We start from the raw sequence: 25762 nt of genomic DNA, 5'->3' as shown, positions 1-25762 counted from the left end.
AAGCAGTCACCTATAAAAGAAAATTTACAGAAACTGACAAATATATTCATAAAAGTTTATTTTACTCAGGGACAAATCCACAACCAAGCAACACAGGGTCAGTCCAGCCTCTCCACAGTGCAACCTGCATAGGTAGTATCCTGCATTTTGCTGCAGTATTAAATGTGTCCGGGTGGAGGCCGAGAAAAGACCTACTTATAAAGGAACAAGATGCTTCCTAGAGAAATCACATAATTAGAAGTGTTGGAGATGGGGGATGACAGCATAACAGAGCAATACCATACCGAAGTGACATGATGGACACCAATGTGCTACAAGAAAATGTAGTGAACCTGAAAGAGACTCCATGATGGAAGAGCTCGTGGAAAAGTCTGAGGAATCTGCTGCCTCAGAGGGAACTAACATCAAACGTGTATTTGGTTTTTGGTTTCAAATGTTCCAGACAGACAGAGCAAGCAGTCAGAATGTTCTGTGACTCAGGTCGACTGGGTTTCCACGCATCTCTGTCTCCCGACAGTTAAAAATTGAGACTCATGGCTTCTTGACTTCACCTTGCAACCTCATGCATCTTCCTATTCTCAAAACCTCAGAAGAAGCATAATCACAAGGACTCTGGGATAAAACTTCCCACCTCACCAATGCTGACAGCACAATTTACTGGAAAAACTTGGATACAAGCTTTCATCATCATGCCACCAAATCTCTAATTGTAACTCAATGCATCACATCCCATTTCCAACCAGTGATGAACACAGTATGATATGCACTGGAAACAAACGATTATAGAATTTACATCTTTCAATAGAAAAGACAGAAGGGAAAGGTAGATATCTAGTTAGAAAATTCCACTATGTGAGACACTGGATCAAAAGAAATATTTCAACAATTCAGATCTCTACCATGATCACCAATGAAGAACATAATAAAAAGAAACAGTCATAAAACTTTTCATATAAATTATATCACGTTTCACATAAAAAAAAAAAAACCTGACTTATTACCCATGATTTGAAAACACACTGTAAAGGAAATGAGACAAGTTTTATATAACTGTACAATTATTTCAAATCTGAGATACTAAAATGTATAGCAGAGATGAAGGGAACATAGAGGGATATTTATGACCTCAAGCGTTCATATCAAAACATGAACTAGAAATTGGTATATTGTGATCACTACTGAACTACTGACACATTACACAAAAATGAGATGTTACACAAACCGAACCAAAGTTGTAACATGTAAATAATGTCCATCCTGCTCTTAGCTATCAGGTATCATGTAAGCAAAAAATTTCCCACATTCTTTATATTCATGGGTATCTCTCAGTTGTCTCTAAAGGTTGACAATGTTTTAAGGGAGACTGAAATTTCCCAATTCTTGTGTTCCGACATTTGCTGCAGTATGTGTCCTCTTAGGTGTGTGCAGGTTGTAGAACACCTAAAGCTTTTCCTCCTTGCTGACATTCAGAAGTCTCTCCCCGTGGTGTGTTCCTGTATATTTCTGAAGGGAGAAATGACTGAAGGATTTTCCACATTTACTACATTTATAAGGTTTCTCCCCATTATGCATTCTCACATGTAGTTTAAGGAAAGACTGACAATTTAAAGCTTTCCCACACTGCCGACATTCCCATATTCTCCCCCCACTGTGTGTTCTCACATGTTTTTTAAGGGAGTAGTGAAAGCTGAGAGCGTGACCACATTACTGACATTCATAGGGGTCTCCCTACTATGTGTTCCCAGATGTCTATAAAGGGATGATGGCGCACAGAAGGCTTTGTCACATTGCTGACATTCATAGGGTTTCTCCCCAGTGTGTATTCTCGAATGTGTTTTAAGACTGCATCGCTGACTGAAGGCTTTCCCACACTGCTCACATTCATAGGGTTTCTCCCCAGTGTGTGTTCTTGCATGGTTTTGAAGTATGGTTAGGTAACGAAATGCCTTTCCACACTCCTTACAATTATAAGGTTTCTCACCACTGTGAAATCTCACATGGCTTCGAAGAGAACATGAAAAACTGAAGGCTTTCCCACATTCCTTACATTCATAAGGCTTCTCGCCAGTGTGTGTCCGCAAATGTGACTTAAGACTGCATCGCTGCCTGAATGCTTTCCCACACTGCTCACATTCATAGGGCTTCTCCCCAGTGTGTGTTCTCAAATGTGATTTAAGAACACATTGCTGACTGAAGGCTTTCCCGCACTGATCACATTCATAGGGTTTCTCCCCAGTGTGTGTTATTTCATGTCTTTGAAGGGTGTATTGATAACTGAAGGTCTTTCCACACTCCTTACATTCATAGAGTTTCTCCCTACTATGAATTCTCACATGGCTTCTAAGAGAACATAAAAAACTGAAGGCTTTCCCACACACCTTACATTCATAGGGCTTCTCGCCAGTGTATGTCCACAAATGTGACTGAAGGCTGCATAGCTTACTGAAGGCTTTCCCGCACTGCTCACATGCATATGGTTTCTCCCCAGAGTGTGTTATTTCATGTCTTCGAAGGGTGGACTGAAAACTGAAGGCCTTTCCACACTCCTTACATTTATAGGATTTCACCCCACTGTGTGCTATCAAATGCCTTCGAAGAGAATATGAAAGGCTGAAGGCTTTCCCACACTCCTTACATTCGTAGGGGTTCTCCCCACTGTGCGTTTTCACATGGTCTTGCAGTACTCTGGAAATCTTAAATCCTTTCCCACACTCTTTACACACATACGGTTTTTCTCCGGTGTGGATTCTCACATGTTCACGCAGGCCTGAAGGAAACCTAAAGGCTTTGCCACACTGGTCACATTCATAGGGTTTGTCTCCAACGTGCATCCTCACATGTGCTTGAAGGGAGGAGGAACAACTGAAAGCTTTTCCACATTTGCTACACTGGAAAAAAGATTTCTTACCACGGAAGTTCTTCACGTATTTCTTGCACACTGTCTCACTACCCTGAATTAAACAGGGTTTCTCCACAAGGTCTGTTCCCACATGAGAGCTTAGGCATGAGACACACCCGCCGGCTTGCCCGCATTTTTCACACGGATGAGGTGTGTATCCACTTTGACATCTTTCCTGATTCTGAAGGAAAGAACATTCCAGGTCTTTTCTACACTTAGTGGAAAAGGGTTTAACTCTAGTTAGGCATCTCTCATGCACAGAAAGAGATGTAACCTCGTTCAGGGTGGATCCACATTGATCACCTTCATTAGCTTCATAGAGACTCTCCGGCAAAGGACTTCTGTTTAAAATATTAAACATACAATTAGGGATAATGATTACAAGTGACTTCTTTATTAATTGATTGATGATATAAGTCATTACATTGACTAATATTTGCCATTTTCAATCAATGAGTTTGTATTTGGCAATGTCTGCATTGTTACATTGTGAAAAAAGCTTAAATTTGTGGCCATGGGGGGAAATGGGAACACAACGTTCAGTGTTTCTTACATCTGGGGTTTCGTCATAGTTTCCACTGAATCATTTAGGGAGGCTCAATGTCTATACCACGTTTATGAAAACGTTCTCTTATGAAAAATTTCTGGCTACTCCATTGTTTGGGAAAATTTATATGCTTTTTATAATTTTTCCATTAATTACCACTATGCAAATATGCCCTTTGTTCCTGAAAGAGGGGCACTCACCTAAAAGGAGTCTCCTGGGTTAGGTGCCGATCTCCATTATTATTCGTCGACCGGTTTTCTCCAATAAATGATCGAGAATCAATTATAAATCTCACTGTCTTCCCCTCACTGGATAAGTTGTCATCCAAAATATTCCTCTGAGAACGTGACTTACTGGTTTCAACTTGATTATAATAATCTGCAACAATTGGGAGGATAACTTATTTTCATGGATATGAAATGGTGGGCATAAGAAAAGAGATATTCTGTGTATTCTCATATATTGATATAAAATATAGACAAATGTTGTAGGAATGAACCAACATGCAGGGCAATAAGAAAACTGACGACCTCAGCAATTGGGGACTGTGGCAGAAACTGACAAAATGAGTCAAAATTGTAACTTGCTTTTTTAGTAAATACTCGAAAAGAGAGGGAGACTGATGTTCAGATAAATATTATCACAGAGGGCAAAGTAGGAAGGAAATGGGTACAACCCATGAGCCCAAGTGCTCCCTGTAGAAAAGGACCCACAGAAAGTCTTTCCAAGTGTTGTAGGATGGATGACAGGTCCAACAAGACAGCCAGTCATGGCTGTCTCAAACACAGACTCAAACACAGACACAGTCATGCTTCTGATGTGCATGGACAAACGTCATTCCCTTATCTAGAACATGTTGCTCCCTGAGGGTTGCCACTCTCCTGCAGTTCTCAGACACACAGGCCCTACATGGAGCCTTTCTCACAGTCCAAATTGCCAATGGCTAATTGGATAGTGTGTGTGGTGCTTCCCTGCTCCTGAAGTCAAGGTCCTCATTATGGAGGAAGGAGGGCAACAAACATCCCAACAGATGGGTCATTACTTAGGTCTCTAAGACCATTGATGTTGGTCACATGTGTGATTAATTGCAGGAAAATGACCATGTCAACTGCGTATTAACCACAGTGTAACTTTCTCAGGTGTGGAAACCAAGCTGCTATCACAGCTCCACAGCAACTGGAGATGTAAAAGTAGGGAGCCTCAGACTTTTGATGGAGATTATTAATACAGTCAGTTTGATACATGAAACCATGTTTTCATGGGAAATCTATCTGACACTAGCTGTGCCATGAATGCTCATAGTGTGTATGTCCTTGTTCAAATATTCTCATTACATAGCCTTCAAAAGAAACAATAATTGTATAAAAGATTTGCCCTTTAAAATAAAAGAGATAGATATCCTCACCCACGGAGGCCAGGTTCCGGCAGGTCTCCAGCATCACTTCTCTGTAGAGCTTCCTCTGAGCACCATCCAGCAAAGCCCACTCTTCCCGGGTGAAGTTCACAGCCACATCCGCGAAGACCACCATGTCCTGAAACATCCCACATAGTCTATTTCAACAAGGCTCCGCTTCACCAATGTGTGCGGGAGGATGGGGTAGGCTGAACATCAGGGACCTGGATTCAATTTCTAGGACGCCTGAGCTCATGTTCTCATGGAAAATTACAACGAGCAAGCAAACCACATTCGGGACACTCAGTGATGGTCAGTGTTTAGAACCTGCAAAGTTTGATAACTCACATGATTAGAAAATGATGTTTCCTCAGGGGCAGCAGATTCTGGGGTAATGTAAAGACTGAAAAATGAATTCATGATTCACGTAACACAGAATGGGTTCTTGGCTGACTCAGAAGCTATTACCATATCAGGTCCAAGACCGGCAACCAGAAGGTCAGGATGTCATGAACAGTGAGATTCCAGGGCTGCTGATCTGACAGCTCTCGCCTTGGAAGTTGTCAGGGTCAAGGAACCTGGTCGAGTCCCCACATGTGCAACAGGCAGAGACACAACCACTCCCAAGATGAGAGGGACAGTGTGGGTACAGACACGGGCCCGGGCCTGGCACACCTGTTGGTAAAAGAAATAGCTGATTCCTGAAAAATCTGTAAAGCCAATAGAGACTCTGTTACAAAACTGAGAGACTGGAATTTCAGAAAATGGCTCCACAAAGTAAAATTGCTGGAAGATCTACTGGTAATAGAGACAAATGTAACGTTAACAAAGAAAACATAGCGAATCAGTATCTAGAGCAATATGGGGTGTCACCCCACCCAAAGAAATAAGGAGCTTTTTTAAACAAAAATGTGTTCTTAAAATCTATAGAAAAAAAGTCAACACAGCTACAGAAACAATGCTACTTCAACGGTGGTTCCAACAGCAGTTTAATAAGCACATAATGGCTACAAATTTTTATTCTAAATATATTTGGGAAGCTTATAGGACAATAAAACTAAAAGACTACAATATAAAGACACATAATGTAATTGAATAATGGGCACAGAATGTGAGTGCACATTTCTCAAAGAAATACAAATGGTTAATAAGCCCATGAAAGACGCTAGACATGAATCATCAAGAAAATGCAAATCAAACGAAAGCAGATTTCTGTTCACACCACTAGGATGGCTGTGCAGACTGACACACAACTGCTGGCAAGGACGAGAAGACGGCAGAACAGACACATACAAGATGGGAGCTAACGTGGGGAAGCCACTTTGGAAGACAGCCTGGCGGGTCCTCAAAATGGTGAGCATGGTGACTACGTAACAAAGCAATTCCACTCCTAGGTGTCCACGTACCCAGGGGAAGCAAGCAAACACCGACACAAAAACTAATGCAGAGACACACACAACAGCGTGATTCATCAGACAAAAAGTGGAAACAACTCAGGCTGGTCCGGTGGCTCAGGCGGTTAGAGCTCCATGCTCCTAACTCCGAAGGCTGCTGGTTCGATTCCCACATAGGCCAGTGAGCTCTCAACCACAAGATTGCTGGTTCAACTCCTCGAGTCCCGCAAGGGATGGTGGGCAGCGCCCCCTGCAACTAGCAACGCCAACTGGACCTGGAGCTGAGCTGCGCCCTCCACAACTAAGACTGAAAGGACAACAACTTGAAGCTGAACGGCACCCTCTACAACTAAGATTGAAAGGACAACAACTTGACTTGGAAAAAAGTCCTGGAAGTACACACTGTTCCCCTATAAAGTCCTGTTCCCCTTCCCCAACAAAATCTTTAAAAAAAAAAAAAAAAAGAAGAAACAACTCAAAAGTCCAAGTCCATTGGGCTTTGGGTAAGTAAAACATGGGATATTCATGAAATAAAATATATATGGCAATAACAGGAATGAAATGATGATCGTGACATGAAATCAATGAACCTTAAGGACATTACCAGGCTTCACAACAACCACATGTAGTGTACTATTATTTACACGAAATGCACAGAAAAAGCTTATCTGTAGAAAGTCGATCAACAGAAAACCTAGAACCCAAGGACAGGCCCACTGGGTGGGCAGTGAGTGCCAGTGCATGTAAGAGTCTGTGGGGGATGAAAACGTTTTAACATGAGACCATGAGGACGGGGGCACAACGCTGCGAACGCACTGAGTGTTATACTGCAAGTAGGTACATGTTTGGGTATTTAACTTCACACCTCGATTAAAGCTGTTGAAAAATAAACTCAGTAGATTAATAACATACCCCTCGCAAAGTGAGAGCTATTTTATTAAAAAACAATAGATCTTGAGCAAATAGAGACAGTGTAAAAAAAAAAAAAAACTACACATTTCAGAGATTAAGCACCTTGAGATTTTACAAACCACTTGAGGGAAGAGAATTTTTAGATTAGATGTAAACTGTACTGACACTCAATTTTGACTGTGGGGGCGGAAAGCACAACCTCTACCAGGCAATTGTCAGAACAGAGCTGTGTCAAGAATTCAACTCCATTCTCACAATGTACGATAGCATTAGACACCACACGTTGAGGGTTCAGCACCAGCAGACGGCACACACACCCCACCCCCACTTCAGAGGCCCGTCTCAAGGACAGGGTGTCACCGGTACATCTGACCTCCAAAGCACAAGTTCTCAGGACACCCTCTCCTTGAACTTGGTTACTTTGCTGGACAGGCTCACAGAACTCAGGGAAACACATTACTCACTAGGTCACCCGTTCAGTGTAAGAGGTTAGAACTCAGAAACAGGACACGGAAAAGATGCGGGGACAAGGGATAAGGGGGAGTCTGGACAGCTTGCAGGGTTGGAGAACTCATGCAGAAGTGGGGAGACAGTCACCGCCCAGGGTACGGAAGCTCCAAGCCGCTTTCCATCCATTGTCCCTGCATTGTGCTTTGGGTTTTCATGGAGGTTCCATGGCGTAGTCACGATTGTTTACATCATTGGTTATCAGTAACTGAACTGAATCGCTCCCCTTCCCCCCTGCCTGGAGCTCAGGGGTCGGGACTGAAAGGTCCCACCCTCTAATCACAGGTTGGCCCCACTGACTGCCAGCCCCATCCTCAGGGGCTTTGGAAAAGTCACCTCATCACCATAACAAAGGACACCTTCAGTACTGTCAACACTAGGAGATTCCAAGGGTTTGGGGAGCTGTGAGCCAGAACTGTGGATCAAGACCAAACACATACAGGAAACACATTGTGTATCTGAATGATGAAGTACATGTATTTCTTATACCACAACATCACAGGCCCCAACGGGTATTCGAACACAAAGTCCTTACCGGAAAACAATCACACAGTGAAAGATACTGACATTTCTAGAATCTCACGAATAACTATCCAGTCTGCCGTCACATCACATGGAAAGGTTTCCCAGGGTGATGACACTCAGATTTGCAGGTTTCCCCTGATCTTGTCAGGTTCCAGAAGCAGCTGTAGTTCCAGCAACACACAACTGCACCCTTTCGGGCATCTGGTGTAACTGAGCTAAGAGGACATGTCTTGCTCTGAGCCCCTTTCCAGGTATTAGTATGAAATGGGGGGTCCCCTCATCAGAACACCATTTACTCATCAGGAACCCTCAGGTATGAGTTCTCCTTTTTATTTATATCAATCTCTCCCACCACTGGAGGGGACAATGACAGGGCTGCACAAACCTCAGCCGTGACGCAGCACATCACACCAGGTAACATGGTGCTGACACATTAGAGCAGAGCCCGGACTCCTGACATATTTCCTGCCTCTCTCCAAAGCCCCGGAAGGAGCAGATTCCAACACCTGCTCGTCCTCACTAAGACATGTCCTGGGGGTGCTTGGCTTTCAAAATCCGCCCCCAGACAAATGCATATTAAATGAAGTGAGAGGACACCTATGCCAGGCCCCAGGCCAACATCACGGTGAGCTCTCATGAAGACACTGGCTCCATCTGTGATGCGATCTGTGCTCTGACTGGGAACAGTCTCAGATCCCCTCCCGCTATCCTACTTGGGCCACTTCAGGCAAACTGGTAAAAAGGCCACAGGTGACACACGTCATGTGACCCCGGGGTCGGGAAGGTCAAAGCTCACATCCCATCACCGGACACAACAGAGTCCCTCAGCTCTCCCCGGGCCTCCGGCAAGAGCTCCCAGCTGCCTCGATCTCCCCAGACTGACAACTGTTTTCTTATCCTCTTGGTTCCTGTGGCATTGTCCTGATGACCAAACACATTTTCCGTGAGGATCAGGGGCGGATGCAGCCACAGAGGACAATCACAGAACATAAGGGCACACGTGCACCATGGCTTTGGGGGAGGACAGGGTCCAGTGTGAGAAATGTTAAGATGAGCCTATGACACCCAAAACACAAGATAACGCAATATTGTGCTTAAAAGCATTTGTATTAGTGAAACTTGAAGCCACCTATGTGGACAGTAGCAATAGAATCAATAAATGAAAATGATACAGTCCCACCAGGGGACACTAGGGAACAACACAAGTGAATGAGCCACCATTCCGTGGGAAGGTACAGAGCTGTGAACCACAGAAAACTGACACACAATCGGACATCCAGTGTCATGCCACATGCACTCAAAAGAAAACATGCAGGAACAAATCCATTGATTTTGGGGAGCACACATGTGATCCACCTGGGGAGGCCTGTCTGGGGAGTCACTTCAAGTGGGGTGTCTGGTGTGAGGCCTGGTCCAGGTCTGGCCGGGCTGTCCTTAAAGGACAGTCACTTCAGGTAGTGTAGGTGGTTGTGCATTAGCTTGTACACTGTCTACATACACTGTATTATGCAGTTAAACACAATAAAACCAGTTAAATTTATCACAATAGCACCTTAAAGGGAAAACATCACAACACCTGAATAAATAAAAAACAAGTGAGTCCTAGTCCATGGGCATCCCCACAACATCCCTTAGCAGCTGAGGAATAGGTGGGACCCTGCGGAGTCTGAGAAAGGACACGTGAGAAAGACATGTTCACTGATGAAAATCCCACAGTAGGTAAAACACAGAGGACCAATCCTCTCTCTTCGTAGCCCCACCCGGAGTCACTGGAGACAAACACATAAGAATTGTGGCAGAAAAACAAGTTGCCCATATTCATACCTCAAAGAATTATTATGGAAGATCCATAAAGAACAAGAAACAGAATAAAATCTTCATGGAGTTTCCAGAATGCTATGACTATATAAAAAGAAATCACAATTCATTTCCAATCACTACCCACAGCAATTGAGAAATTTTTAAACATGACTATTAAAACAATTTTTTTTTTTTTAAAGATTTTATTGGGGAAGGGGAACAGGACTTGATTGGGGAACAGTGTGTACTTCCAGGACTTTTTTCCAAGTCAAGTTGTTGTCCGTTCAATCTTAGTTGTGGAAGGTGCCATTCAGCTTCAAGTTGTTGTCCTTTCAGTCTTAGTTGTGTCGGGCGCAGCTCAGCTCCAGGTCCAGTTGCCGTTGCTAGTTGCAGGGGGCACAACCCACCATCCCTTGCGGGAGTTGAACCGGCAACCTTGTGGTTGAGAGGATGCGCTCCAACCAACTGAGCCATCGGGAGCTCGGCAGCAGCTCAGCTCAAGGTGCCGTGTTCAATCTTAGTTGCAGGGGGCGGAGCCCACCATCCCTTGCGGGACTCGAGGAATTGAACTGGCAACCTTGTGGTTGAGAGCCCGCTGGCCCATGTGGGAATCGAACCAGCAGCCTTTGGAGTTAGGAGCCTGGAGCTCTAACCGCCTGATCCACCGGGCCGGCCCCCTAAAACAATTTCTGATGAGAACCTCAAAGTTATTCCAAATTTATTTTTACTGTACATCTCTGATGTAATACTATATGTGTCCACCCTTGAATTTTGGCATAAGCTCCTAAAACCCCTGTAATTGTTTTGTTCTAATGAGGGGACTCTGGATGGCTCCTGCAGGGCTGTCACCAGAAGAACCCAAACAATATTAGAAGGGTGGACTGTTTGGACCTAATCACATTTCCCAGGGAAGGCACAGGGTGGGAAATGGGTTAATATTACGTTGTTGCAAAAGTAATTCCAGTTTCGGACCGTGAATTTTAAATCATTATAACTAGGCTCAAACACATCTTTATTAATCAAAATAAGAACCATTACAATCAACACATTTTTGCCAACAACAAATAACTTATGTTTATTCCTGTAGCATAAAAATCCATCCTTCAGGATTCCACGTACTCTTGGAAAGCATTTTCTGCATCCTGCTGATTGTGGAAGCGTTTTCCCTGCAAAAAGATGTCGAGATTCTTGAGGAAGTGGTAGTCAGTTGACAGAGGTCAGGTGAATATGGCGGATGACAAAACGTCGTAGCCCAATTCATTCAACTTTTGAAGCGTTTGTTGTGCGACATGCGGTCGGGTGTTATTGTAGAGAAGAACTGGGCCCTTTCTGTTGACCAATGCCGGCTGCAGGCGTTGCAGTTTTCAGTGCATCTCATCGATTTGCTGAGCATACTTCTCAGATGTAATGGTTTTGCTCGGATTCAGAAAGCTATACTGGATCAGACTAGCAGCAGACCACCAAACACTGACCATGACTTTTCTTGGTGCAAGTTTGGCTTTGGGAAGTGCTTTGGAGCTTCTTATTGTTCCAACCACTGAGCTGGTCATCACTGGCTGTGGTATAAAATTGACTGTTCATCGCAAGTCACAATCCAATCGAGAAATGGTTCATGTTGTTACGTAAAATAAGAAAAGATGACACTTAAAACGCCAATTTTCTTGATTTTCACTCAGCTCGTGAGGCACCCGCCAATCGAGCTTTTCACCTTTCCAATTTCCTTCAATGCCGAACGACCGTAGAATGGTCGACATTGAGTTCTTCGGCAACTTCTCATGTAGTTGTAAGGTAATCAGCTTTGATGATTGCTCTCAATTGTTCATTGTCAACTTCCCATGGCTGGCCACTACGCTCCTTATCTTCAAGGCTCTCATCTCCTTTGCAGAACTTCTTGAACCACCACTGCACTGTATGTACATTTGTTAGCAGTTCCTGGGCCAAATGCATTGTTGATGTTGCAAGTTATCTCCAATGCTTTACAACCCATTTTGAACTCGAATAAGAAAATTGCTTCAAAAGAATCCTCAAGGCAGCCAGGGAAAAGAAGACGGTAACCTACAAAGGAAAGCCCATTAGATTATCATCAGATTTTTCAGCAGAAACTTTACAAGCCAGGAGGGAGTGGAACCAAATATTCAAACTATTGAAAGAGAGAAATTATGAGCCAAGAATAATGTACCCAGCAAAAATATCCTTTAGATATGAAGGAGGAATAAAGACCTTTCCAGACATACAGAAGTGGAGGGAATTGTCTAATACACAACCTACACTACAAGAAATAGTAAAGAGGGCTATTTGACCACCATCAACAGGGACAATCTATGGCAACCAAAACATAAAAAGGGGGAGAGTAAAGGCCTGTACCGGAACATGGGAATGAAGAAAGTAAGCATGCTGAAAAAAATGAAATACTCTAAATATCAAACTTTCTTTTACATAAACTTAATGGTAACTGCTCAAAAAAAATCCAGAACTGAAATATATACTGTAATAAAAGAAGAAACAGATGGAAAAATCATAGAATACCACCACACAGAAATAACAGATAACAACAAAAAGCCAAAGAAACAATGGAGACACAGTCTTACCAGGAAACTAAAGATGCAATGATAGGAAATCCTCACATATCGATAATCACCCTAAATGTAAATGGACTGAACTCAGCAATAAAATGCACAGAGTAGCAGATTGGATGAACTGCAAAAAGAAAGCAGGAAAAACTACAAATAAATGGAGATTAAACAACATACTTTTAAAGAACGACCAGGTCAAAGAAGAAACTAGAGGAGAGATCAAAAGATACATAGAAACAAATGAGAATGAAAATACATCCTACCAAAATTTTTGGGATGCAGCGAAAGCAGTTTTAAGAGGGAAATTTATATTATTACAGGCCTATCTCAAGAAACAAGAAAAATCCCAAATAAATAACCTCACGTTACACCTTAAAGAACTAGAAAAAGAAGAACAAATGAAACCTAAGGTCAGCAGAAGAAAGGAAATAATAACAATCAGAGCAGAACTAATGAAATAGAGAACAAAAGGACAATAGAAAAAAATAATGTAACAAAGAGCTGGTTCTTTGAAAAGATTAACAAAATTGACAAACCCTTGGCTAGACTCACTAAGATAAAAAGAGAGAAGACACTAATAAACAAAATCAGAAATGAAAAGGGGGAAGTTATCACGGATGCCACAGAAATACAAAAGATCATCCAAGAATACTATGAAGGACTATATGCCACCAAATTCAATAACCTAGAAGAAATGGACAAGTTTTTAGAAACATGTAGCCTTCCTAGGCTGAACCATGAAGAATTGGAAAATCTAAACAGACCGATCACCAGTAACAAAATTGATCAGTCATCCAAAAACTTCCCAAAAGCAAAATCCAGGACCAGATGGCTTCACTAGTGAATTCTACCAAACCTTCAAAGAGGATCTAATACCAATCCTGCTCAAACTCTTCCAAAAAATTGAAGAAGAGACAGTACTCCCTAACTCATTTTATGAGGCCAACATTACCCTGATACCAAAACCTCGTAAGGACAGCACATACAAAAAAAAACTACTGACCAATATCTCTGATGAATACAGATGCAAAAATCCTAAACAAAATTCTAGCAAATCAAAAGCAACAATGCATTTAAAAGATTATTCATCACAACCAAGTGGGGTTTATCCCAGGGGCACAAGGATGGTTCAACATACGCAAATCCATCAGTGTGATACATCACATAAACAAAATAAAGGACAAAAATCATATGATTATATCAATTGATGCAGAAAAAGCATTTGAGAAGATACAACATTGATTTATGCTTAAAACACTTCATAGGTATAGAAGGAAAATACCTTAACATAATAAAGGCCATATATGACAAACCCTCGGCTAATCTCATAATTAACGATGAAAAACTGAAGCCCTTTGCTCTACGTTCAGGAACACGACAGGGCTGTCCCCTATCACCTCTGCTTTTCAACACAGTGTTGAAAGTCCTTGCCAGAGCAATCAGGCAAGAGAAAGAAATAAAAGGCATCCAAATTGGGAATGTAGAAGTTAAACTGTCACTCTTTGCAGATGACATGATGCTATATATAGAAAACCCCAAAGACTCCACCAAAAAGCTATTAGAAACAATCAACGAATACAGTAAAGTTGCCGGCTACAAAATCAATGTACAAAAGTCCATTGCACTCCTATATACTAACAATGAAATCTCAGAAAAAGAAAAAAAAAATCCCTTTTGCAATTGCAGCAAAAAGAAATAAAATACCTAGGAATAAACTTAACCAAGAATGTGAAAGACCTATATGCTGAAAACTACAAGACATTTTTAAAAGAAATTGAAGAAGACACTAAGAAATGGAAAGACATTCCATGCTCATGGATTGGAAGAATCAACATAGTTAAAATGGCCATATTACCCAAAGCAATATACAGATTTAATGCAATCCCCATCAAAATCCCAATGGCATGTTTTAAAGAAACAGAACAAAAAATCAACAGATTTGTTTGGAACCACAAAAGACCCTCAATAGCCAAAGCAATCTTAAGAAAAAAGAACAATGCTGGAGGTATCACACTCCCTGACTTTAGCTTGTACTACAAGGCAACAATCATCAAAACAGCATGGTACTGGCAGAAAAACAGACACGTGGACCAATGGAATAGAATTGAGAACCCAGAAATAAAACCACATAAATATGGACAGATAATTTTTGACAAAGAAGCAAAAAACATACAATGGAGAAAAGACAGCCTCTTCAATAAATGGTGCTGGGAGAATTGGAAAGCCACGTTCAAAAGAATGAAACTGGACTGCTATCTGTCACCATGTACCAAAATTAATTCAAAATGGATCAAAGACTTAAGCATAAGACCTGAAACAATAAACTGCATAGAAGAAAACATAGGTACTAAACTTATGGACCTTGGGTTCAAAGAGCATTTTATGAATTTGACTCCAAAGGCAAAGGAAGTAAAAGCTAAAATAAATGAATGGGACTATATCAAACTTAAAAGCTTCTGCACAGCAAAAGAAATCATCGACAAAATAAAGAGGCAACCAACTGAATGGGAAAAGATTTTTGCAAACAGTGCCTCCGATAAGGGGCTAATATCCAAAATATACAAGGAACTCATAAAACTCAATAACAAAAAAACAAACAACCCAGTTGAAAAATGGGCAGAGGTCCTACAGAGACATTTCTCCAAAGAGGACATATAAATGGCAAATAGACATATGAAAAAATGCTCACCATCACTAATCATCAGAGAAATGCAAATAAAAACCACAATGAGATATCACCTCACCCCAGTCAGAATGGCTATCATCAACAAGACAAATAGGAACAAGTGTTGGAGAGGCTGTGGAGAAAAAGGAACCCGCATACACTGTTGGTGGGAATGCAGATTGGTGCAGCCGCTATGGAAGGCAGTGTGGAGGTTCCTCAAAAGATTATGAATAGAATTACCATATGATTCAGCAATCCCTCTCCTGGGTATCTACCAAAAAAATCTGAAAACATTTATACAAAAAGACAAGTGTGCTCCAATGTTCATTGCAGCTTTATTTACGGTGGCCAAGACATGGAAACAACCAAAATGTCCTTCAATAGATGAGTGGATAAAGAAGTTGTGGTATATATACACAATGGAATACTATTCGGCGGTAAGAAAAGATGATATAGGAACATTTGTGACAACATGGATGGATCTTGAGAGTATAATGCTAAGCGAAATAAGTCAGACAGAAAAAGCAGAGAACCATATGATTTCACTGATATGTGGTATATGAACCAAAAACAACAAAAGAACAAGACAAACAAATGAGAAACAAAAACTCATAGACACAGACAATAGTTCAGTGGTTACCAGAGGGTAAGGGGGGTGGGGGGTGGGAGATGAGGGTAAAGGGGATCAAATATATGGTGATGGAAGGAGAAATGACTCTGGGTGGTGAACACACAATGTGATTTATAAATGATGTAATACAGAATTATACACTTGAAATCTATGTAACTTTACTAACAATTCTCACCCCAATAAACTTTAATTAAAAAAAATTGCTTGAATTTGCTTTTTGTCTAATATCATTTCAATAGTCTGAAATAAATATAAAATAAACAGCAAGTAATAAGTCATTAGCAAAAAAACATAAAGTGAGAACTATGCATTAAAGTGATGTATAACATAACACATATATTTAAGAATGTATTCCAATATCAAATGGCAAATTTCAACAATGCAAAAACCGCAATTTCATTTGCACCAACCTAATAATTAATTAACCCCCTGATGAACTCTACTATCTAGTATCAGAATCAATGCAAACTCTAGGACCCCTGGCTGGTGTCACAGCACTGCTTGCTGTGAAGAAACGCTCCATTATCTGGTGACCAAAGCTGTCAGAACTAAAATTTCTTCATGAAAGTAAAGGAGAAAGACACAGGAAGATAATTCAAGGTTTCTCCAATTCAACCTCTAATGAAGGATACAGAATGATCACAATGAAAAAATCATAAAACCTTAATGAAAGACATCAAGTACACAGAAATGGAAAGATGGCGCATCTTCTCTGACTGCAAGCTCAATGCCACCATATTAACTCTCCCAATTAATGCACAATTTTAATAGAATAACATTATGTTCAAAACCACCATGGGGTTATTTGATTTTCAATTTATAAAAAACTACTACTTAAAAATAATCAGAAAGCAAATGTCTAAGAATAGCCACGTTCTCTACAGAACCAGGTGGATGGACTTCAGTTACAAGAGTGACGGGGACAGCTCAAGCACAGCAGGAGGAGGGACCCATGGATAAGAATGGGAGTCTGTGAAACGGAACCCTCTGTGGGGCCTGAATCTCTGCCAGCGCAGGCACTGCCCTGCGGTGGGGACGACGGACACTGTAACACACAGGGGATGAGGAATGGTTAGTGACAGGGGACAGTGAATGTCCCTGTCATCGACTTCGTGGAAAACAACCAACCTGATGCAGACTTAAATGTAGAACACTTTCAGAACCAGCTGGAGTCAAGTGATCTATGACTTCCCGGTACAGAGTTTTCTCATATAAGGAGAAAAAGAATAAGCTACAAAGGACAAGAAGGATGAATAAAGTATTAAAAGTCCATTCACCAGCACAGAGTAGAGCACTCTCTACTCTGAAAAGATAACCACACTCCAAAGAAAATGTGCGCGGTATCTGCGCGTGAAAAGGACCCCTGCCTCAAGTACCTCAGAAAACACCAGAAATCAGTGAACATGCAGCTGAATCAAAAGCGACCAAACACCTGAAAACTATTTCACAGAAGATGAAACATCACAAGGTCTGCCTCAGTCGTGATAAGTAAAAACCATGTTAGCAAGAGGAGATCTGGGTCACACACCAGAAAGATAAAAATAAAGTTTGTAATTTAGATGCAGGCACTTACTGAAAGAATGAAACCTAGGAAGAAAAGGTGTTGGGGGGAGTCAATTCACACCCTTTACCATCATTTCCTAGTAAATTTAAATTTGTCCATAATCTACAAGCTCACAATTTGCCTCTTTATTCGCCCCTTCTTCCGCCTCTCCCCTCCCCACTCTGGTTCAATGTGTTGTTTCTCAGTCTAGTCGTGTAGGACACAGCTCCCTGGCCCCTGCTGGTGTTATGAGCCTTGTGGGGGGAGGGGGGTCCTCCCCCGCTGAGGTAGTCGGTCCCTAGTGGACAGGCGGGCTGCACACAGCAGCCCATAGCAGCTCACGCCAACCTCTGGCTGCTTACGGCAGCCCAGCTCCAGGGGGAGCCGTTGTTCACAATCTTAGCTGGAGAGGGCGCAGCTCACTGGCCCATGTGGGAATCAAATCGGCAACCTCGGTGTTAGGAGCTCGGTGCTCCAACTACCTGAGCCACCCAGCCCACCCTGCAGAAACTTAAGGTGCAATTTGCACTTGGAGACAAACCCAAGAATCCCTGTAGTAACCTTGCTGACTAATGAGAAACACACTTGACAGCACCCAGGAAACACAGCACTGTAATGAGTGACTAAGCAGGGGGACCGAGCCTCAGACACCAGCACCAGCACGTGTGACACAGACAGCGGCTGAGAATCACACAGAAGCCTCTGTGTGGCAATACTGGTGTACTGATGGTAATAGTCACTCACTGGAAATGTAAGAGGCAAAATCAAACACACTGTTGGGTGATGAATGAGAAGTGACACAGGTATGAAGAATAACAGAGCACGGACAGCCAGATGGCTCAGTTGGTTGGAGCACGCCCTCTCAACCACAAGGCTGCCAGTTCGACTCCTGCAAGGGATGGTGGGCTGCGCCCCCTGCAACTAACAGCGGCGACTGGACTTGGAGCTGAGCTGTGCCCTCCACAACTAAGATTGAAGGACAACAACTTGACTTGGATGGAACTCATGGGTCCTGGGAAAAACACACTGTTCCCCAATAAAAAGCCCCGGAAATACATACTGTTCCCCAATAAACTCCTGTTCCCTTTAAAAAGTGAAAAAAAAATAAATGAATAACAGAGCAGAACAGTGGTCACCATGACCACGGGAGGGAAACAAGACCTGGCAGAAGTACCTGGAAGATGGGAGTGCTAACACCTGCCCAGGGCCTAGCTGTTCACCTGGGCAGTGAGGCCACAGGTGTTCATATTATTATTATTATTATTATTATTAAATCTGAATGCAAAAATCAAGCATCGGGTTAGAAACCGCACCAAGGAAAACACAGTACATCTCAGAGAGGACAAACCTCCCAGCCCACGTGCAGGGGGGGTCCCCCCATTCCAGGCTCTGTGGCTTCTCTCAGTATCAACCAACTCCTTCTGGGTAATTTTGGGGGCTAGGGGCCGCCTGTAGGTGGAGGTGACCTGCAAGGCCCCATGGCAGCTGCATTCACTTCCCATAGGCCCAGCTTTGCGCACAGCTTGTCCCCTTCCAGGTGATGGTCACTTAGATGACACAAGAACCCCATCACGGATATAAATGAGACTCACAGAATCACTAATTCCAATTGTGCTTAAGGTGTCGAGGAAAAGACATCCAGCCTAAGAGAAAGCTTACAAGAGTTCATTTGAGCCAAACTGACAATTGCTGAGAAGCAAAATCTCAACAGATTGAGAAAATGCTCTGCAAAATGGCTGATTGCAGCTTATTTTATATGTAGAATCAAAGGAGGATGGTTACAAGAAATCCATTGGTGGTAGATTAAGGGGGTGGGAGAAAGCAAAAACTGGGAAATCTCTAGGATTGGATAAAAGTAAATTGGAGAGACAGTTGGGTACAGGACATTTAATAATTCAATTTTACAGGACATAGAGATGGGAATCAGGAGACTAGAATAATAATGAGGAATTCTATAGCTTCCAGCTCTGGTCCAGAAAAAGGGATTACTGACATTCCAAGGACATGTTATCCTAGATGCAAAAAGACAATAGACAGGCTCACTTAAGATATAGACTGACCTTTGTCAAGGAAGCTACAGACTAGAGATGTGACTTCCTGCCATGGCCCACCTTGGTTAGGAATTTTTATGTTCATACCATCTTATGTGGTTATTTTCAGTCTCTTGAGCTTGTCAGGTTTAACATGTGGCCCCTTTTCCATCCACAAAGGATAAAGTGGGGGAAGTAATTCTAGAGGACTTTTTTGGTTTAAAAGAAAAGGAAACTGCTTAGCTCTTTCAGAAAACAGTTGTCAGTTCAGTACTAATTTCAGGTAAGGAACTGTAAATCAACTAATCAGAATTGAACACAAGTCAGTTTCCCAAGTGCCATTTAGTGTAATTTGCGCAAACCTGTGAGGACCAGTTATTAGCAGGAAGTGGGACAGGATCACAGGGTCACACACTCTGCACCCTGCATGAGTCACTACGGTTTTTATCAATGTTTTAATCCTAAGCTCAACCCTCCTCCTGTGAAAGTGTGGAACTGCATGCATTTTCCCCACATTTCTAATTGAAAATATGGTATTTTCGGTATCTGAGACACTTTCCCCCCGCTCTGTCTATGGTTCAGCTACTCAGAAAAACAAAAGTGAGAAGAACAGGTAAAGACCCAGGACCGTTACTGTTAAGACAGGGGGATTGTAATGGTGGCACTATATGTATCTTCTATTTTGAGATTTGGATCTCTGGTGTAATTTGATTTAACAAGAATAATTTACCTTGGGACATTTTGAAAGCTTTTCTTTCTCTGCTTCATTTAAGCCAGGTCTTAAAGATTCTGCTTGCTGTACATTTACTGTGCATACTGGCTTCAAAGTTTCTATTTACTTCACCCCAGGGCTGGTCAGGTGACTTGGGACAAGTTTTGCATCTGTATGGGATCCACTCCTGGCTCCAACTTAAATCTACATAACATATCCAAAGGTTGCAATAACCACTTCAACTGCACCTTCAGCCCCCCCAATGGACACAGCTGACCTCAACAGAAAATTCCACCAGAGGCAGAAGCAATTTACATCCTGGTTAGAAAATATAAAACTTGAGACCAACCGCAGACTCGAGGAATTACTTGCAGTAGTTTCCAGCAGGCTGCCCAGCCGACCCTCCTCTTACTTTAATAAATCTTCCTTCTACATTCTTTCACAACCCGCGAGTGAACAGCCAAAACAATCACCACCCTCACTAAGAAGAAGCAGACAAAAAGAATCCAGTCATTTTACATCAGCCGAAACCGGAGGCCGGAATGAGGGAAAGCTCTCAAAGCTGAGCTGGACACAGGGGAGGCTGCTCACAGGTGTCAGGTGATAATGCTGAATCCTCTGAGCCCTGTGCTCCTGGTATCACTGATGAGGGTGAAAGGAAATGCCCCTCCCTCTTCTAGAAAAGGGAACTCTGCAGGTACCCCACTTCCCATTCGATTCAGGTAAGACTCACAGCTGCCCCCACTGTTTATGGAGGACAAGGCCAGGGCCTACCCACTGCCCCTCCCCCATCACTTCTGTGCTTGTCTCTGATAAGGTGAACTGTACGTCTGCAGTGACCAGAGCAAATACTTATTGAACAAATGTTGTTTCAGCTTCTTTCCTAACCCCAGTCCTGAACTTTGGCACACGTTCACCCAGCCCCTGAGAACAAGATGGCCTCGGGACCTGCCATCCCAACCCCACCTGGTCCTTCCTTCCAGTTTTGTTGACTCCTGTCTATCAAAGGAAATACCTTTTTGCCCAGTTCTTGAGACCCCTGCAGTAATTCCTTTAAATGAAAGTCTCATGGAAGTTGGAATTTTCATAATCCACGGGCTTGCCCAAGTCATCACAATACCGCATTTTTTAAATCTAAGCTTTCCTCAGCCTTCTGTCCTCCCCGCCAGCCCCAGGTCTGAACAAGCAGAGATGCACCAGCCCCTGCTGACCAGCGGTGAGAACCTGCTCAGCACACAGACGACGGTCCCTGTCAACCGCGTTCCTGCTCACCCTCCAACCCAGAAAAGCCCTTTTCTGTCTGATCTCATTGGACAGAAAAGGGGCCACATGTTAAGCGGCCACAAGCTCAGGAGACTGAAAATAACCACATAAGATGGCGTGAGCATAAAAAATGTCATAATTCAGTGAGCCATGGTGGGAAGTCACATCTTTCACTCCCTTCATAAAGTTAATCTGTGCCTTTAAATGGGCCTGTCTATCGTGTTTCTGCACCTAAGATGACATCCTTGGAATGTCAGTAACCCCTTCTGACCCCACCCCCACCAGAGCAGAAAGTACAGAATCCCTCATTATTAATCTCGTCTCTTGATTAACATCTCTATGAGAACTATTAACTATCCTATACCACCTCTGTGAAAGAAGTACCAATCTCTCCAATTTATTTTTATCCAATCCCACAGATTTCCTGCTTTGCGTTCTCCCACCCCCTTAATCTACCACCAGTGGATTTCATGGAACCCTCCTCCTTTGATTCTATGTATTAAATAAGCTGCAAACCACCATTTCGCAGAGCATTTTCTCAATCCCTTGAGATTTTTCTTCCCCAGCAATTGTCAGTTTGGCTCAAATAAACTCTCCTAAGCTTTCTCTTAGGCTGTTTTTCCTCCACATTTCAGACACGGACATAGTTCTGGGATCAGTACCTTGTCCCTACAGACCGCCCCCAACAGCCCCGGGCCACCGCATCCGATGATGGTCCCATCACCCCTCCAACCCACAACCAAGCCGCAGACTTGGGTCGGCCCCCCCAACTCCCACGTAGCGACGGGACGGGGCGGCGGAACCTCGCCAAGCAAGGAGACTCGGGTCGGAACCCCCTAGACACGCACATGGGGACGGGGTCCCACCCTGAGGTCGAAGGGGGGGGTCTCAGGTCAGGCCCCTGAGGCGCTGGGAGATCCCGCCCGTGTCAGCTTCCAGTCTGCTTAGAAAGCAGCCACTCCCCATCTGGAGCCATGACCCACCGCGCGCGCACTCACCATCTCCGCGCCCGACTCCTGCCCTCCGCGTCCTACTCTCTGCCCCTCCAACCCGGTAGCTGAGAGCGTAGTAAGTAGAGACGTGGAACGGCGCCGGCACAGGAAAGAACGAGATCTGTGCCTCCGAGATGAACGTCCTCAGAGCGCACAATGCACCCGCCCCCCGAATATGACTGGACGGCGCACTAAGATCCCGCTCTCTGATTAGACGGAACACCAGTCACTCGCCCAGCCGGAGAGTCTCATTGGACAAGAGCTCGGCACGCACAGGGCCCTGATTGGACAGATTTCAAGCTTCTTCCGTGAACATTTGGGTTGGTAGCTCCCTGGTAACCCGACAGGTTTTCAGGATTTGTCTGGGGTCTCCACCCAGTATTACCTGATTAAACAGAGGTGCAGTCCCATGGGTCCTGAATAAAGGGCAGACAGTGAGTTCACTTGGAGGAGCCCTGCAGAAAATCTTTTTCTGATCATTAGCCTTTCCCTGCCCCACCTTCTCTGGAGACCAGCATAGACCAGTAAGGAGGGTGCAGAAAAAAACGAGCTTAGTGCAGGGTCGACCAGGCATCAACCCACAGGCCAGTCGTCCCTGCTGAGTCTTGCTCCTGAACTAGGAAGTCCCTCCTTAGTATTCCCACAAATCACAGCTTTTCACCGAATGGACAGAAGCCCTGGTGAAATACAAGGTCAGGTGTGGGCTGGTGGTAGGGTAACCATGGATCTGTTCCCTTTAGAAACATTCACTGATGAGACAAGTTTAACAGGAACGAGTTTGTGAGTTATCAGGAAAGAGGTTAAAAATTAACCACTTGGCTCTGAATCTCCTGGCTAGCACCGCACCTGCAGGCTGCCAAGCATCTTACATCCATCATAGGTGGGAACAGAACAGTTCCCTATTGCAACGGCAACGCCCTGCAGCACACATCCATCATAGATTGGAAGAGGACAGTTCCCAGGACACGACAATTGTAACGGCAGCCCCTCTGCAAGCTGACAAGCACCCCACATCCTGAATGGAAAAATACAAAACCCCAGCACTCCTCCTCATCAGCGCAGCCGTCTTCATGAGACTTTGCCCTGGCAGAGTTCTTCTGCCAGTATCTCTCTTACCCTACTGTCTGAGCAGCTCTTTCTATCAGGCTTCTCTGGCAAAACTCCTTTTGCCAGTTCCAAACAGAACTCTCTTTCTCTCTGCCTGACTTTTCAATGAAGCTCTCTTGCTTTCCCACGTTGTAGATTCTCGTGAATTCTTGTCACGCACTGCAAACAAGTGGTTAATTCTAGGCCAAGACACTCGACAGTGGCCTAACTACGTGTAACGATGGTTTGGTTTTAATCTATGATCTTTGCTGTCTGGAAGGTCAGTCCTACATCTATACCCCCACACAGGTGCTTAAGGTCAGCATCCACGGTGCTCTGTGGACAATGGGAACCCTCGCCCCCACCTGCACGAGGCTCCTCTCAGCACAGCCACAGTTGTGAGAGGCTAGAATTCTCAGGGGTGCATTTTGCCGCAAGGAAATTTGTCAGGTCAGTTTCAGTCAGTCCCCAGAAAACTTCAACATATGACAGGCTGTATTTCCTTATTTACATTGTAGTGTTGTTCTACAGCTTTGTGACTATACAAACACCACTGAGTTTTACATGTGAAACTATGAACGTTAGAATACATGAAGCGTATTTCCACTTTTACAAACAAATTGATAGGACAGAATACCATGATACCCCTACCTCCTGGCCATCACTAAGATACTTTCTGTTGCTATGGATTTGTCTTGTCAACTGAACAATAACATCGACTAGGTAGTCCGTCACCAAAAGGATTTCCTAGGGAAAAGGAAAAAGTACTGCAGCAGCATGAGAACATGCAGACCCAACGAGCCATGTGCACATTCCGCCTTACGCCAAGATGGTGGCTACGTATGTACATATATGGCAGGGAGACAGGAAGTTAGAGCCATAGAGTTTTATGAATAGGAAGTTAGGACCATACAATCCGAGGAGCCCAGCTCTATGCACACACCTCCTAGCCTGATTAATTTCCGTAATTTCCAAGTTCATCTTTCTCATTCCCACCTTCTGATCAAGATCTTTCTCCAAAAGCATCATTGATCAACAGTCAGTTCTTCTGTCTTCACCCTTTTTGTCCCTCGATGTCAGGAAGGACTTCTGGGTGTCATCTCTCATATGAGAAGGAAAGTGCGTGGATGGGGAACAGCTCATGTCCAGGGTTAACAGACAACAGGTACAGAGCTGAATAACAATAAGAATTTAAAAAACAGAATTAGAACAACATAACATAGTCTATTTGACAGATTTATCCCAGAAGTGCAAGCCTGTGGATAATGAAACAAGATCAGTATTATCTTAGTAGATCCAAGTTCTGGATAACAGGTTCAACAATCATAAAGGTTCCCCCTCTTTCACCGTAGCATAGTAAATGCGAACGATGGCACATTCCTTCCATGGAAAAGAGAAAGGTGAAGTAAGAATCAGTAGTAAGAAGAGCTGTGCAGGGTGATTCAGTCGTGTGGCAATTTATTTCCTTCAGAGGCCACCTGCTTTAATTTTTGACAGGTGTAGTTTCAGATCATCAGACAGTGTGCAGTTCCAGTCAGGTGTCGCCTTCTTTAGGTGACAAGTATATCCAAGAGTTACTCCCTGCAGTTTAGCAGCACAGGGGTTAGTCAAGGATATCTAGTTGTTGGGACCTGCACAACACAAGCCGTGGGAAGATGAGGGAGGCGGCGAGGGTTAAATTATAATAAAGAGACAGAGACTCAAATACAGTTAAATCACAGAAGACCCAGGGATTCGCAGCCTCAAGAGACTGGAGCACCGAATAGATACGACTGGGGTATTTATTGATTACAAACAAAGGAATCACATGTTTTAGGCACGGCCTGTGAAACTCTTGCAAAATTTAAAAAATACTTTTTGAGCCCAATTGTAGATCCCACAGCAACCGAAGCATATAGTCCCATGATATCTAAGGTGTGGTATGCACCTCCCGGAGGGGAGAAGGTCTCTGGTGATGAGCCATTCCATGAGCTGAGCAGTAAGGGCGAGGTCTTATCGCTCGAATGGACCTCTCACAATTAGGTGAGAGGGAGCAGCAAGAGTCAGCAGCTGCTTTTCTCGAGCAAGGGGGAAGGGAGACAAGGCTCCTTTCCATTTATTTTACAGCAGCTCATCAGGGGTCTCAACGGGGTCCCGTCTGGCTTGAGTTGTTCCTTCCGTAAGGAATCTTACTCGTTTTTGACTGCGAACCCTTCTTTTTGGAGACCAGGCGGAGAGACACGAGTCATAAAACTCTAATCCCAAAGAGGCACAGTTCCACAATCCTTCCGTTCTTAGGGAAAGGCAGGAG

General features: G+C 43.5%; 1 protein-coding gene across 1 annotated transcript; it reads right to left on the bottom strand.

The window, feature by feature from the left end:
- LOC117038162 (zinc finger protein 883-like) lies at positions 1 to 24633 on the bottom strand. Its single transcript, XM_033134858.1, has 4 exons — positions 24469 to 24633; positions 4852 to 4978; positions 3647 to 3824; positions 1 to 3240 (listed from the first exon to the last, which is right to left on the bottom strand). Exons 1-4 carry the CDS (start codon positions 24499 to 24501, stop codon positions 1659 to 1661), a joined length of 1920 nt encoding a protein of 639 aa, XP_032990749.1. The 5' UTR covers positions 24502 to 24633; the 3' UTR covers positions 1 to 1658.
- Between the last annotated feature and the right edge of the window lie 1129 nt (positions 24634 to 25762).

The sequence above is a fragment of the Rhinolophus ferrumequinum genome, chromosome 18, assembly GCF_004115265.2.
Source record: "Rhinolophus ferrumequinum isolate MPI-CBG mRhiFer1 chromosome 18, mRhiFer1_v1.p, whole genome shotgun sequence".
Lineage (NCBI taxonomy): Eukaryota > Metazoa > Chordata > Mammalia > Chiroptera > Rhinolophidae > Rhinolophus > Rhinolophus ferrumequinum.
The sequence above is the reverse complement of the archived record's forward strand: the minus strand, read 5'-3'. Positions and strand labels throughout refer to the sequence as shown.

What these genes read in the sequence shown, in the direction of transcription:
- LOC117038162 (XM_033134858.1), bottom strand. Translation starts at nt 24,501, where the DNA reads ATGATGCTTTTGGAGAAAGATCTTGATCAGAAG. An exon ending in AGAAAGATCTTGATCAGAAG is followed by an intron (nt 4,979 to 24,468) that starts GTGGGAATGAGA and finishes GGGATGTTTCAG; the next exon opens with GACATGGTGGTCTTCGCGGA. An exon ending in ACCCAGGAGACTCCTTTTAG is followed by an intron (nt 3,241 to 3,646) that starts GTGAGTGCCCCT and finishes TATTTTAAACAG; the next exon opens with AAGTCCTTTGCCGGAGAGTC.